The 14701-nt window shown below is 41.9% G+C and overlaps 1 protein-coding gene across 3 annotated transcripts in view; it reads left to right on the top strand.

The window, feature by feature from the left end:
* Positions 1 to 202: 202 nt before the first annotated feature.
* Positions 203 to 14701, top strand: part of LOC127979190 (F-box/LRR-repeat protein 19-like) — a 32826-nt gene continuing 18327 nt past the window's right edge. The window contains exons 1-7 of one of the 3 annotated variants that reach the window (XM_052584458.1): positions 203 to 787; positions 6782 to 6967; positions 8480 to 8623; positions 8693 to 8779; positions 9023 to 9205; positions 10823 to 10855; positions 10943 to 12015. In XM_052584458.1, the coding sequence (XP_052440418.1) occupies positions 6797 to 6967; positions 8480 to 8623; positions 8693 to 8779; positions 9023 to 9205; positions 10823 to 10855; positions 10943 to 12015 (1691 nt within the window). In that variant the 5' untranslated portion in view covers positions 203 to 787; positions 6782 to 6796. The remainder of the gene's footprint in view (positions 788 to 6781; positions 6968 to 8479; positions 8624 to 8692; positions 8780 to 9022; positions 9206 to 10822; positions 10856 to 10942; positions 12016 to 14701) is intronic. The other 2 variants (XM_052584462.1, XM_052584459.1) reach the window with 2 other exon arrangements.

The following is a 14701-nucleotide window of genomic DNA, read 5'->3' as shown; positions in this document are numbered from 1 at the left end:
TGTATGTGTAAACAAAACTTTTATATTGGATGCGATCAATCGTTTGACAGCACCAAAACACTGTGTATTTTTATTTAATTAACGAATATAACATCTGAAACATTGTGCAATAAAAAAAGCAATATTGTAACATTGTAACAGAATGTTTTGGGGAAGGGCCATAGTAGGGCACTAATGGACCACGTTTCCCATGATGCCTTTCGGCTGTGACGAGTAGGCCGGGAGGAGCTTTCGTATTTATTTATTTTTTGTTTTTTTTATATTCCATATTTTGCATTTACCAGATGTATATATGTTTGTATGTGCGTGTTTGTCGGGGGCACGAGCCCAGTGTGCTGTGATGTGCTCGCGCTGATCTGCTCGCGCGGATCCACACTACAGCAGAGGAGCACAATAGAGAGAGCGAACAAAAGACACGTTTATCCGCGGATGCGCTTCTCTCTTCCAGTTCAGCCGAGTGTTTGGAATCACACGCGCCTGGAAAATCGGCCCTCTGGGTCACAGACGAGGGTTTTCCAGACGGGAAGAGCCCTGTGATCCTCATATCCGAGGAGAAACCGAGCAGAAGCTGGACTCCTCGCCTCTCGTGGATGTGATGATGATGAAGATGGTGGTGGTTTAAGAGAGACTTTCGGGTGAACCTGAGAAAGGAGGCTGATAGGAGCAGGACAGTCGAGCGGAGAAACAAGGAAGCGACCTCTCTCTCTCTCTCTCCCTCTCTCTCTCTCTCTCGCAGGAAACATCAATCTAATGCTCGATCTAGGAGAATGCGTCTCCACGCGAGCAGGTGAGTGTCTGTGTGCTCAGCTCGTGTTCGGTCGTGTGTCTGATTGAGGCAGAACCAGTCCTCCCGGGTCAGTGTTAGTGAGGGAGGGAGGGAGTGCTAGCAGCGCCGCTGAGTGGACCTGCTAACCCATGCTAGCTCGGTCCCGGGCTCGGTCTCGGGTTCTCGCCGTGTGTTTGGCTGTATGAGAGGTAAACGCCAGCACAGGCTCTTCACGGGCTGCTGTGGTCTGTGGTGGTTTCCGTGTAACGTTAGGCAGCAGTAGATCATGTGGAGCTGAGGAGCTAGCTAGCTGCTCGTGTTAGCTGTGCTCGCACTGAACTGTGCTGCTCGTGCTAAACCTCCCCAGCGTTAGTCCAGGTATGTCCTCTCTCGAGCCCTCCCGCGTTTCCAGTGCCTCTCAGCTCATCTTCCTGGGGTTCATGTTAGGCCCATATTTCACCTGACACTATATGATGCTGTAATTAAAGGAAATAACATGGCATCTAGCCAGAATTAGCACCAAAACACTGTAGATAGTAGAGTTTCTGTTATACAACCAATGCAGCAATGACGTAAATAACAGCAATATGAAGAGCTATAATCACAGGGATGTCAGCTAAATGTCTGTCTGTGTCCGTGATAGTGAAAGTGTCATGTTCAGTGATGCCTTTAGCAGACACGTCTCTCTCAAATACATCACAACTCTCACATATCTACCTGTCTGGGTAACTCATGGGTCATAGTGTACTGTCATTATCTGAAAACATATTCACAATACTTCCACTATCATGCAAAAAGTGTTTTTTTTATTTTTTATTGATTGCATATGTTTCTTCTTAAACCACTAAAATAAATACTTCAGTGCAGCATGATCTGTTTTCATGGTGTGTGTGTGTTCATCACACTGAAGGCCCTCACAGCCCAGTTAATGACACTATATCTGAGGAGGATGCTGTTGTTGACTCCCGTTATCCAACACCACACAGAGCTATTAGTTCCTTACTGTAGCTGTCACACTTGTTAAAAGAATAATGGCTGGATTGCAATTGACTTCTGGATGAAATTGCTTCGTGGAGGATCATATGACCAACACCTCACATTAAGATCCATGTCATTTTAATATATAGAGGTGCTCTGATAATATGGTGATCGTTGTTTTAAGGATGTGTTGTTCTCAAGTGTGTCGTGTGATTAAAGGGAGAGTTCACCCAACAAACAGCATTTACTCCCTGTCAGGACCTAGACCGGGTGACCCTGAAAGTCTCCCTGTGTTCTCACTGAATACTCCTGTTAAAGACAGAAAGCGCATAGTTTATTTTCTTTACTTTATAAAAACACAACGTTTTGTTGATATTGTGAGTGACCACAAATAAAAGACCCTTTGCCGTTCCGAATGATGCATTACTCTCACCTTTATGAGCTAAAATGACACGTAACCAATGAACCAAACTCAAGTGATCGCGATGGCATCTAGATGTCCTGAAAAAATACAAGAATTAAAAACCAAATATAATCCCTTTGCCATTACATACCAAACCGAGCTAATTTAATATCTGAAACAGTAGTATAAGCTGTTTAGGGAGTGTTTGTCTGCTTCATTCAGACACAGTGAAGATCTGATCAGAATCAGTGTAGAGGGTCAAGTCTGGAGGATTCGGGTGCTCGAGAGAGTCCAGCTGGTTTAGACAAGGCCAGAGGTCAAGACCAAACTACTGGAGCTGGTCATCCGACGGTCATGTGACTAGAGCCAGACCCATATGGATTTTTGGGGGCCGATGTTAACTCGAAAAGAGCCGATTTATAAGCCTGAACTGGATATTAGACCCATTTCCTATAAACTGCACTTACACAACATTCAATAGCAAAATATCTGCCTGTTCTATGTATGTGGGCTGTATAAACCATTTTCCAGAAAGGATTAATGTTTTTAAAAAAAGCCTTAGATTACAGTCTCAATGACTAAACAATTGCACATCAAAAGAATATATTTATTAATGATCAGGTATGACCGATTACCTACTTATATTTAACCATATTATTACAACATTTTCCTGTTATGTCTGTAAAGCTGCTTTGAAACAATCTGTAAAAAAGAAAAAAGCGCGTGTTCAGCTCATATTTATTTACATGTTCCCTCTGGTTTAATCATTTCTGATGCACCTACTGTAGTTACTATATTTGCTCTCACAGACACATTCACAACGGACCCGTATATCTTCTCTTCTTCTCTTTGTGCAGTCTGAATCAAAACCGCGGTCGGGCTCTACATGTGACTGCAGTGGAGGATAGACCATAAGATATTGAGTTTCAACAGCTTAAAACACTTAATTTAGATTTTCTTTTTACTTCATTTATCTTGAGATGTTAAGTTAAATTTTCAGCTCAATGAAACACTTGAAGCACCAACACTTTTTCGGTTAGTCACCTTTCTTGTAGAATTGTGCTTCAAATAAAGAACTTTATGCTGACCAGGGCCCGGTTCCCCAAAACCTTCTTTTCGCCAAGTAGTTCTTAACCTATTCCTTATGTTATGGACATTTTAAGACTCATAATAAATTATGTTCGCAATGGATACAGGCCTATTTATGAAGTTAACTTTATGTGGTATCTGAACTAATATGGTGGTAATTAGTCGAGGCTTTTTCGTAATGTAATTAAAGCGAATTGACAATCAATTTTGATTAAAATCTGGCAAACAATTTGGCTCTAAATGGCTAAGATCTATAAATGGGTAATCATGGTGGTGTCCAGTTCCAACGCATCCTTGTACTGAATCAAAGACGGAGCCAGATGCGGAGCTATTTAGTCCATGTCAATTTTTTTATTCGGCAAAACTTAAGCCCTTTTGGCATTTTTCCTGACGTGGCTATATTAAAAATAATTCGCCTCCCAAGACAACTCATTATGGAGCTGCTGGACCTGCTCAGACCTGCGCTTGCCGGGATAACGCGGAGGAATTATGCTTTAAGCCCTGAAGCCCAGCGCTACGTGTTTTTTTTTTTTTGCTACAGAGAGATTCATCGAGGTCGAGGGAGAGGGCTACGGCCTAATGCTCCATGTCGGGGATTACATCCTGGTGATGGCACACTCATCCCTATCACCAATCCATCAGTGATTGATCAGGTGTACATATCACGAAAGAGATACGTGGCCATAAACGTGCAGGTTATAGTGGACCACAGGGGTGTGATCTCTGACCTGGGGGCAAGGTCCAGCAAAACTTCAACTTCCTCTGACGAGAGGATAGGTGCCCTTTTTTACGTTGCTTCCCCATCGTATTCTGTATCTAACTCTCTCTGTTCATTGTAGATAGGTTGCTTTTTATTAAAAACATAAACCAATTGCAGTCAATACTGCATTAAACAGAAGTAACTGTAGCTTGCCAATCAATTCTGATTGTAAAGTACTTTACCATTAATAAAAAAGTGTATTATATAATTTTTATAAGTCGTTAAACCCATGTCAAGAAGCGGCACAACGGGATAAGGACGGTGGATGATTAGCGAGGGATCCCCGGTTCATCTAACCGTCACAACATATCGTGTGAACATATTACTGACCATTTGATAATATAATTTATAGTCCATAGTCTACTGATAACTTAAACTGTTAAATTAAATGTTGCCTTAATAATATGAGGAATGTTTCATTTGCATCTGTCTGTCTTAACGCTGTAATGCTGTAATACAACTGTGGTAAGATATATCTTTCGAGGCTTCTTTGCGCGCTAATAGTGAGCGTTATCGGGGAACCGGGCCCTGATTGTTAGTTAATTCAGTTAAAGTTTTTTGATAAACGCTTATTTATTTGTACAGCGCTTTTTTACGATACAAATCATTACAAAGCAACTTTACAGAAAATTACGTTTCTATAATATTTAGTAGTAGCTTATAAGTGGTGACTGTCAGTTTGTGCACGTATGACAGGATTTTTAGAAAAATTAATACAAGACATATTCACCCAGACGATGAACAATATTAATATTATTAATAATTAATAATTAATTATATGATGCAGTCACATGTGTAGCAATATTTGTTAGTTCTGTTTGTTGATTCAGGGTTAGCATCATCTGAGGTCCTCTGAGGGTCAGCATCATCTCTTCTCAGGTGTTCTGGATCCAGACTGGAGCTTGTGTAAATCCTAGTTACCACGGGATGAAGATCCAGCAGAAACAGAGAAACACATAGAGACATCATTAGCATAGCTGCTGATCTAACAGAGTAAAATTTGTTTAACCCAAGCTAATGAATAAAAATGCGCATTTGATCAGATGCAACTAAACTCACAATTAAAAAAGATATATCATTTGAATGCTTGGCGAAAGAGATGTGTTTTTAATCTAGATTTAAACAGAGAGAGTGTGTCTGAACCCCGAACATTATCAGGAAGGCTATTCCAGAGTTTGGGAGCCAAATGTGAGAAAGCTCTACCTCCTTTAGTGGACTTTGCTATCCTAGGAACGACCAAAAGTCCAGCGTTTTGTGACCTTAGGGTGCGTGATGGGTTGTAGTGTGGTAGAAGGCTAGTTAGGTACGCAGGAGCTAAACCATTTAGGGCCTTATAGGTAAGTAATGATGATTTGTAACTGATACAGAACTTAATAGGTAGCCAGTGCAGAGACTGTAAAATTGGGGTAATATGATCATATTTTCTTGACCTGGTCAGGACTCTAGCTGCTGTATTTTGGACTACCTGTAGCTTGTTTATTGAAGAAGCTGTTTTTGATTTGATTGTAACAAAAAATAAAATGATTTTTCATTTTCTTAGGATGAATTAAATAGTTTTATGCCTCCATCTGATTATCAGAAAAATTAAGAAGAACATTTTATATGGCCCTATTATTATTGCTTAGAAAAGGACCCTATACAAAAGAAAATGTTTCAAATACAGGCCTGTGGCCCTTAATTTATTTTTATAAATTCATAATATGTAAACTGTTGTTAACTGTACATTTTAAATGTAATATAATTTTTATTAAAACTATATTCACTGAATGTAGTCAAAAAATAAATTGAGAATAGAACCAAGAATCGAATCGATTCAAGAGCTTGTGAATCGAAATCGAATTAAATCGGGACATCGGAATCGATACCCAGCTCTAGTGTCCTGTCAACCCTATTGCACTCCAGTGGTTTGAGTCTTACCTTATCAGATAGGTCCTTCAAAGTATCTTGGAGAGGTGAGGTGTCCAAGTCTCAACATCTCACTACTGGGGTGCCTCAGGGCTCAGTTCTTGGACCACTTCTCTTCTCTGTCTACATGGCATCATTAGGTTCTGTCATTCAGAAACATGGCTTTTCATACCACTGCTATGCTGATGACACTCAACTCTACCTCTCATTCCATCCTGATGATCCGACGGTAGCTATTCGCATCTCAGCTTGTCTAACAGACATTTCTTCCTGGATGATGGACCATCACCTTCAACTCAACCTTGCCAAGACAGAACTGCTTGTGATTCCAGCAAACCCATCGTTTCATCACAATTTCCCCATCAAGTTAGACACATCAACCATAACTCCTTCAAAAACAGCTAGAAGCCTTGGAGTAATGATTGATGATCAGCTGACTTTCTCAGACCACATTGCTAAAACTGTCCGATCCTGCAGATTTGCTTTATTCATTTAGGCTGGACTATTGCAATGCCCTCTTGGCAGGTCTTCCAGCCAATTCTATCAAACCCAGGGCTCAAAATTAACTTTTGGTAGCATTGGTGCTCCCAAAGTCAAAAAGTTAAGAGCACCAGCAAAAATTAAGGAGCATCACAACTACAAATAATATATTGACAGATTTTAACCCAGAGATTGGTTAATATTAGCTGTCAATCATTCTGTCATTGCTTTCTGCTAACTACCACAAGAAAAGAAAAGGGCTGAAGAAGAGAGAAAATCAAAGGAAGGAATGGTTAAGCTCTTCTTTGGCAAGGGTTAGGATGGTATGTGTGGCCTTAAAGTTTACATTCAGCCAGTTGCTCAGTGTCTCTGTCCCCATGTGTGTGTGTGCGCTCCTCAGCTGAATGCGGAGGGGATGTCTGGCAGTAAGGCTCTGGGGGGTGCGCGGCGGCGGAGGACACGGTGCCGGCGCTGTCAGGCCTGCATGCGGACCGAGTGTGGAGAGTGTCACTTCTGTAAGGACATGAAGAAGTTCGGCGGGCCGGGCCGGATGAAGCAGTCCTGTCTGCTCCGCCAGTGCACTGCGGTGAGTCCACACCCTGCCCAAACCAGTCTCTTCTGCTCACATTTCATCCAAAACAGGAATAGTGTCAAATATGTGTACTATATCTGTTTTCTGTGTGAATCTGTGTTAAAGTGTAATGTATTTCTGTGATGCTCCGCTGTATTTTCAGCATCATTCTTCCAGTCTTCAGTGTCACATGATCTTCAGAAATCAGAGTAATATGATGATTTACTGCTCAGAAACATTTCTGATTATTATCCATGTTGAACACAGTTGTGTAGAGTTTTTTCAGGTTTCTTTGATGGGTATAAAGCTCATAAGAAGAGCATATATCTGAAATAGAAATCTTTTGTCTGTGTCATGGCTTGTGATCAATTGAAAGCTCTTAGTACATGATGTAACTAAAATAGAAAAAACACAAACTCTTTCATCAGTTTTGAGCCAGGTGATCTATGCTAAGCTAAGCTAAAAGTGCTACGGTCAGACCCAGAGATCGGCTGAATGGATTAAACCAGGGGAGATGGAAAATAAGCCTATTCCTAAAAACTATGGGAGTGTTCCTTTTAAGCATCGAGCTTTTGAAGAGTGTCACAAAAGCATTTTATTTGAGATAAATGCTGATCTTGAACTGTGTTCAACATTGATAATAATCAGAACTGTTTCTGAGCAGTAAATCAGAATGATTTCTGAAGATTGTGTGACTGAAGACTGGAATATCAGTTATAGTTCATGACACTCACACGGTTGGTCCATCAAGATCCTCTTCACAAAAGAATATCACTTTGATCAAGTTTGAAGCCTAAATAAAAGCACCAGATATTAAAAGTTAAACTTAGGCTATAAACGCACTAGACTTGATTGATAGGAATATTTTATTTAACATATCTCCTTTTACTATTCAATAAAATTGAATTGCATTTAATCGATTATGGTAAGATTAAACTTATTCTAGATTTCAGCTTTGTCAGGGTGGGTACACAAAATGTAAATTTATCCTTGTTTGTAGGAAATCCTCATCTGCCTTCTGACAGCTTCATGTGTCCGTACACATTCAGCGTCGCTAATCTTTCACTCTGACCGTGACTAAGCCGGTAAATATAGTGTTTACACTGAATAATGGGAACGGTTTACCTTCCGATCCCAGAGTCTCCATCAGCAGGATCTTCTGAAGACACAAAGCATCATCCACCAACAATATAGAATGTGGGAAACTATTAATAGGTTATTCAGGTAATTGTACTATAAATGATTCACTGCAGTTGATCAGCTGTTCGGCGCGATGGCGTTTAATGTCTCCGACAGCGTGTCTAGTCACATTTAACAACTTGTTAGCAACCGTGTTTTTTAAGAAACGCAACCATGTAAAAAATCCTGCGTGGGGTGTAGCTGGTGTTTCATGTTGCAGAATACAAGCTTGTGTGAACTGCAGACCTGCTGAAGTGCTAGATGGAGGACGTGATGTCACAGTTCCCCACTCTGTGTGGATGTGTGTGAGCCCCTGAGAGTGACGTGAGCACGTGTGTGTGTCCTCAGCCCGTGTTGCCGCACACAGCCGTGTGTTTGGCGTGTGGTGAAGCAGGGAAGGAGGACACGGTGGAGTCGGAGGAGGAGAAGTTCAGCCTGTCGCTCATGGAGTGCACCATCTGTAACGAGATCATCCACCCCAGCTGTCTGAAGGTTAGTAACACACACTGAGCTGGAGCGTCTGAAGCACTGCTGCTAACACTGCTCACGCTCTCTCCTCAGATGGCCAGCTCTGAAGGCATCATCAATGATGAGATCCCAAACTGCTGGGAATGTCCAAAGTGCCACAAGGAGGGAAAGACCAGCAAGGTGAGACGCTACTATTCTACACTTTAAATTCAACACTTTTTTTTTTTTACAGCCCTACTGTGCAGAATTGCTAAAATGAGTTTTCATGGAAGCACTAGTACGAATGTGTAATGTGTAACCGTATGCCAAGTGCCTTTTAAAGAATATATGAAGTGCATATTGGCTAAATGTAACATATTTACTGAAACGTGGGCTTCACTGTAATAATAGCAGTAGTAATGTAGGCGTCCGTGTGGCGTTTAGGATCCAGGAGATGGTTCAGGGAAGAGGCGCCTGGACAATGGGGAGGTGAGCCGCTGGAAGCTGACGGATGAGCCTCCTCCCAGTAAGAAGAAGAGCCTTCCTCTGGAGGACACGGCCCGGCCGGACGGAGCCAAGCGCAGGAGGGACAGGGATCTTCCTCAGGAGACGGCTGCCAAGAAGAAGGTGAGGGACAGCAGCTGCAGCTCACCTGATATCAGGGATGTTCAACAGTACACTCGTTCCTCTCATGCTTTACATTAGTCTTCTCTATATTCTTACAAAATAACACTTTATTTTAAAAAGACCTCGTTACAGTGTAATTATGCATTCAGGTACTGAGGATTTAATTAACTAGGTGTGCTTACTCTATGAATAGTATTTGGGTTTGCTTTAGGATGACTTGCATGTAATTCTGCATAATTAATTGTTATTATAATAGTAAGTACTTGTAACGTCTAACAAGGAAGCCTTAAAATAACGTGTTATCTAATACTTCAAAAACAAAACTGGGTAACACTTTAGAATAGGTTACGCCTATTAGTTGCTTATTAGCATGCATAGTACTAGATTCTTAGCCATCTATTAGTGCTAATTAAGAACATATTAATGCCTTATTCTACTTGACCTTATTCTACATCCCTAATCTTACCCAATACCTAAACCTAACGACTACCTTACTAACTATTAATTAGCAGCAAATTAAGAATTTATTGAGAGAAATGTCGTAGTTGATAGTTAACAAGTGTTACCTATTCTAAAGTGTTACCCAAAACGGTTATTTTGTGTTCCGCCGAGTCATCTCAGAGTCATCTAAACTCGTTTAAAGAAATAAATAGGTCTGCTTGAAAGAATGAAGAAAATGGTCAACAAGTTGCTATAAAGAATGAATAATTAGCCTACATAACCATTGTTGTTGTTATTATTATTAAAAAGAAGACTTGTTCTTGTTCTTCATGAGAGGTGGTTTTATTTAATTTGAACATTAGGGCCTGTTGTGTGTCAAAGGCCTCTAGCATGAGTTTTAGAGACATGCTTAATAAATGTTGCATTAAATTAGTAAACTGTGACTTTGCCGTCTGTCATGAAGCGTGTTCGATGCAGTGATAACGAACGACAAGCAATGATGTATGTGCTGACTAACATTTACTTCAGATTCTGTTTACCATAGGCTGTTGATTCAGTTGATCTGAAGAAATATATCCTTGTTGGTTAATGATGATTCAGTGAATGCTCGAGTTTAAAAATACATTGATCAAGGCAAACACATTTGAGACCGTCTTCTGGGGGTTTGTTAGACGAGCAGAGCATTCACTTTAAATAGATATCCTGTTGCTTCTAACCTGAATGATCATTTTACATGTTGATATAGTGAAATCACAAATCTCATGTGTATGTGATTTAGTTTGAGGTTCTCTCGATTTTAAATGTAATGCAGATCAACAGTTTGGAGAGCTGGTTGTGTAGTCTCTTTGGGCTATGTTTGAGCCACTATTTCATATTAATCTCATTGTCTGACAACAGTAAAAGGAAAATCTATCAGTGAAAACGGTTTTATTGTGAAATTGGTTGGATTAAAAGTCAGCGCATGAGCATAGAGAGCAGGAGAGAGACAAACATAAAGGGTTGACACTACGCAGTGTGCAAATGACGTAACGAATACGCCAACTAACGGATCTCATCATCGAGCAGACTTTAGCTCCTCTCCATTGAAAGAAGCAGGCAACACTGCTGATCACTGAGGTTGGTGTCCCTTCAGAGTACTGTATGAACACTGCATGTTTTTCTGTTTGTCCCCAACAGATCAAAGGAGCCCGTGATAAACACCTGAAGAAGGTACGCCGGATCTCTTCTCTTTAGTCTTGAGTCTTGACATGAATGCACGGTGGTCAGAGAGTAACTCTCTTACTTTAATGTCTTCAGCAGAAAACCAAACCCAACTCGTCGGACTCCTCTGAAGCCAACGGGCCGAACTCTTCGTCGGGCGGCGGACACGGCTCCGGCTCAGTGCAGGCCTCGACGCCAAGCCAGGACCTGCGCTTGCATCAGCGTGAGAAACTGGAGCGCTTCAAGCGCATGTGCCAGCTCCTGGAGCGAGTGCGTGACTCCAGCTCCTCGTCCTCCTCCAGCTCAGAGACTGACTCTGAGTCGGACTCGGACTCTCCGTCCCCCGCGGGCGCCTCGGAGCCGTCCTCTCCGGCGTACGGCAGCGGAGCGCGCGAGCGTGAGCGGAGCCGGCGTCTGGCCGAGCTGGGCTTCAGCGCCAGCGAGGAGTCCGAGGGCGAGAGCGTGGCGGCGCAGGAGCAGGAGGACGAGCCGCAGACGCAGCGCCGCAGAGGAGACACCAGCACGCGGCAGCGGAGGACGCTTGCTGAGGCTGAGCCGGACGATGATGAGGAAGGCTCGGGCGACCGCGCTCACAAAGCCCTGGCCCCGTCCTCACCACTCACGGCTACGCAGCCGCCGAGCTACGGACACTTAGCGGGCCCCGAGGGCCTGTCCTCGTCCAAGCGCACTAACGGACAAGACGCACGCAACGGCCGCACCAGGGTGAGCGGCAGGGAGCTGCAGGAGAAGGAGAACTCCAACAGCAGCAGCGTCTCCAATCACCGGCACGCCGCTGGGAAGGCCGTCCGCGGGAGCAGGGTCCGTGGAGCAGGCCGTCAGGGCCAGAGCGCTCCCTGGAACAAGAGCACAGCGACGGCCGGATCCGGCGCAGCCAACGGCGGCTCTCACCCGGGGAGCGTCTCGCTGGCACCGCCGCGCTCACAGCTGCTGAAGAGGAGCGCTGTGGCCGTGCCCTCCCCGCCGCGCCCGCTGCAGATGGAGCGGCACCTGGTGCGCCCCCCGCCGGCCTGCCCTGAGCCCCACTGCCTGCCGCTGGACAGCGGAGCCTCACACGTGCTGCCCCGGGACGTCTGGCTCCGCGTCTTCCAGCACCTCAGCCAGCGCCAGCTGTGCGTCTGCATGCGTGTGTGCCGCACCTGGAGCCGCTGGTGAGGGAACACACACACAGCACTCACACACTTTAAAGGGGGCATCGGATGCTCATGTTCCACAAGTTGATATGATTCTTTAGGGTCTTAATGAAAGTCTATAACATAATTTGGTGAAAGTTTCTCAATGTTAGTGTAAAACAACACCCTTTTATCCTGTCAAACACAGCTCTTTTCACAGCAAGCCATTTAGGTGCATGTTTCTTTAAAAACTAATGAGCTCTGCTGATCCCGCTCTTCTCTTCTGTGGGGTGATGAGCAGTTTTCATGAGCCATGAAACTTGCTTATTAGGAAAGGCAGTCTGCAAAGATTCATTAAAAACCCCTTACACTCACTTCTTCTGGAGGTGAAGCTGAATCACGTATGATTCACGAGAACATAAACACATTTATGTAGATCGAGGCCGCATTCCCTTCAAGAACAAGGCTAATCCACTGCGTCTTCAGCGGCTCAGATGTCAGGAGTAAATAACAACTGCTGTGTTCATTAAAACCTCCTCAATCTTGTCTACACCTGCACAATGACAGACTGACAGTGTCCTCAATCCTCAGTCGTGGGAGGGGCCTGGGTCTGGGAAAATGATCATTATTATTGGAAACTGACTGGATTTTTATCTTTATAGGGTGGTTGTGTACACACACTGCCAACACACATTTCTGTTCAAACAACATCTGATGACCCCTTAAACAGTACAAACAAAACAAGTGCAAAGTAGTTTAGATTAATCAGCACTGATAGTTGTTAGCTGGAACTACTGGTTATCTGCAGAGATCCATGGGGATAGTCTTCAGGGTTGTGTCTGAGAAGGGTCTGCTGTCATAATACAGTGCGAGAGCGCCCTCTAGAGGCACAGATCACTTGTGCTGCACAGAGCGGGTTCAAACACATCCGACAGAAACTCCAGCCACGCCACAGACGTCTGCATGCTTAAACTGCTCTCGCCACTTCTGCTTCAAGCTTTCTGCAAGTGCTTCCTTACATTTGAAGCGGTTTTACTCAAGATGCCTTCAAAGTAGATCGGTAACACCTTTATAATAACTGCATGCTATTAATCATTAGTTAAGCATTAGGAAACAGTTAATTCATCATTTATAAAGCATTAATAGACATTTATAAGCAGTTTATAAATACAGATATAAATGCTTTATACTTGATTTAAAAGCATATATATAATGTGTTTAATAATTGTTTTTTCATACTTTATTAATGATCAATTTATCATTTCTACATTAAGTATAGCATTATTTACACACCGGTTATTAAGGAGTTGTCAATGGTTCATAAGATCACTTAGAAATTGTAAGTAAATGATTAATAAACTATTTAAATGTGCATTCATCTTTTTATTCAGACATATAGTAATAGTTACTTATAGTGTTAATAAATGGTTTATTAACATGTATTTCTACTGTAATTCAGGGTTAATTCAGGTAGTTATAAAACATATGTAGTTGTTAGTTAACTATTTTTGTGAGCTCATCTAAAGTGAGGACTATTTATGCCTTGTAAAGCTTTTACAAATGAGATTTAAAGGCTGTTAATATTTCTATGTTCTGTATCACTGTGTGGTGTTTGTTTCTGTTTTTTGTTTAGAAAATAACTGAGCCTTTAAATATCCTTTATAAATGCTTTACAAGGCATCACTAGTCCTCACTTTAGATGAGCTCACATAAATAGTTAACTGACCACTACTAAATGCTTTATAACTACCTGAATTTACTACATTTCTTGTGATCTTATGAATCCCAGGCAACTCCTAAATAACTGGTTTGTAAATAATGCTATACTTCATTGAGAAATGATAAATTGCTCATGAATAAAGTATGAAAATACAATTATTAAACACATTATAGATATGTTTTTAAATCAAGAATAAAGCATTTATATCTGTATTTATAAACTGATTATTACTGTCTATTAAAGCTTTATAAATTATGAATTATCTGTTTACTAATGCTTAATTAATGATTAATAGTGTGTAGTCATTATAAAGTGTTACCAAATTATCATAACCATTGTCCATTGGTTTTATCCAAAGCTACTTACAAATGAAGACAATGGAAGCAATCAAACTCAATAAAAGAACAACGATACACAAGTGCTACAGCTAGTCTCAGTGAGCTTAACCCAGTACACGTACTAGCAATGTTTTCTTAATAAAATAAAATAAAAAAAGTATAGTTGTTCCAATTCCGATACTAGTATCGGAAATATCACTGATACCACAACAAATTCTGGCATCGGCGAGTACATGAACCCATATACCGATCCGATACCATTTTCTTAAAGGGGGGGTGAAATGAAATCTCCTGTTAATCTTGAGTACATATAGGGTAGTACTGCATCCTTCATAACTCCAAAAAGTCTTTAGTTTTATTATATTTATAAGAGAAAGATAGTCTGTACCGATTTTTCCCGGAAAAACACGAGTGGCTGGAGGCGTGACGTGTGGGCGGAGCTAAAGAATCACGAGCGCCAGTAGGATTTTGTGTTGAGAGCATGTGGAAACTGTGACATTACCGCGAGGACAAAACCATCATCCAGATGAGCAGCAGCAGCAACGACTACATCAGGACTTCTGTGTAGTATGTAATGAAACTGTATATATTTGCTTGGCGGTTTTGGAAAATGACTAAGTTCCACTTTATGTAGTCTTTTTTATGTTATCAATGACATAATTTAGAT

This window comes from Carassius gibelio, chromosome B19 (genome assembly GCF_023724105.1).
Source record: "Carassius gibelio isolate Cgi1373 ecotype wild population from Czech Republic chromosome B19, carGib1.2-hapl.c, whole genome shotgun sequence".
Lineage (NCBI taxonomy): Eukaryota > Metazoa > Chordata > Actinopteri > Cypriniformes > Cyprinidae > Carassius > Carassius gibelio.
Note: the sequence above shows the minus strand (reverse complement) of the source record. Positions and strands in the feature narration are given on the sequence as shown.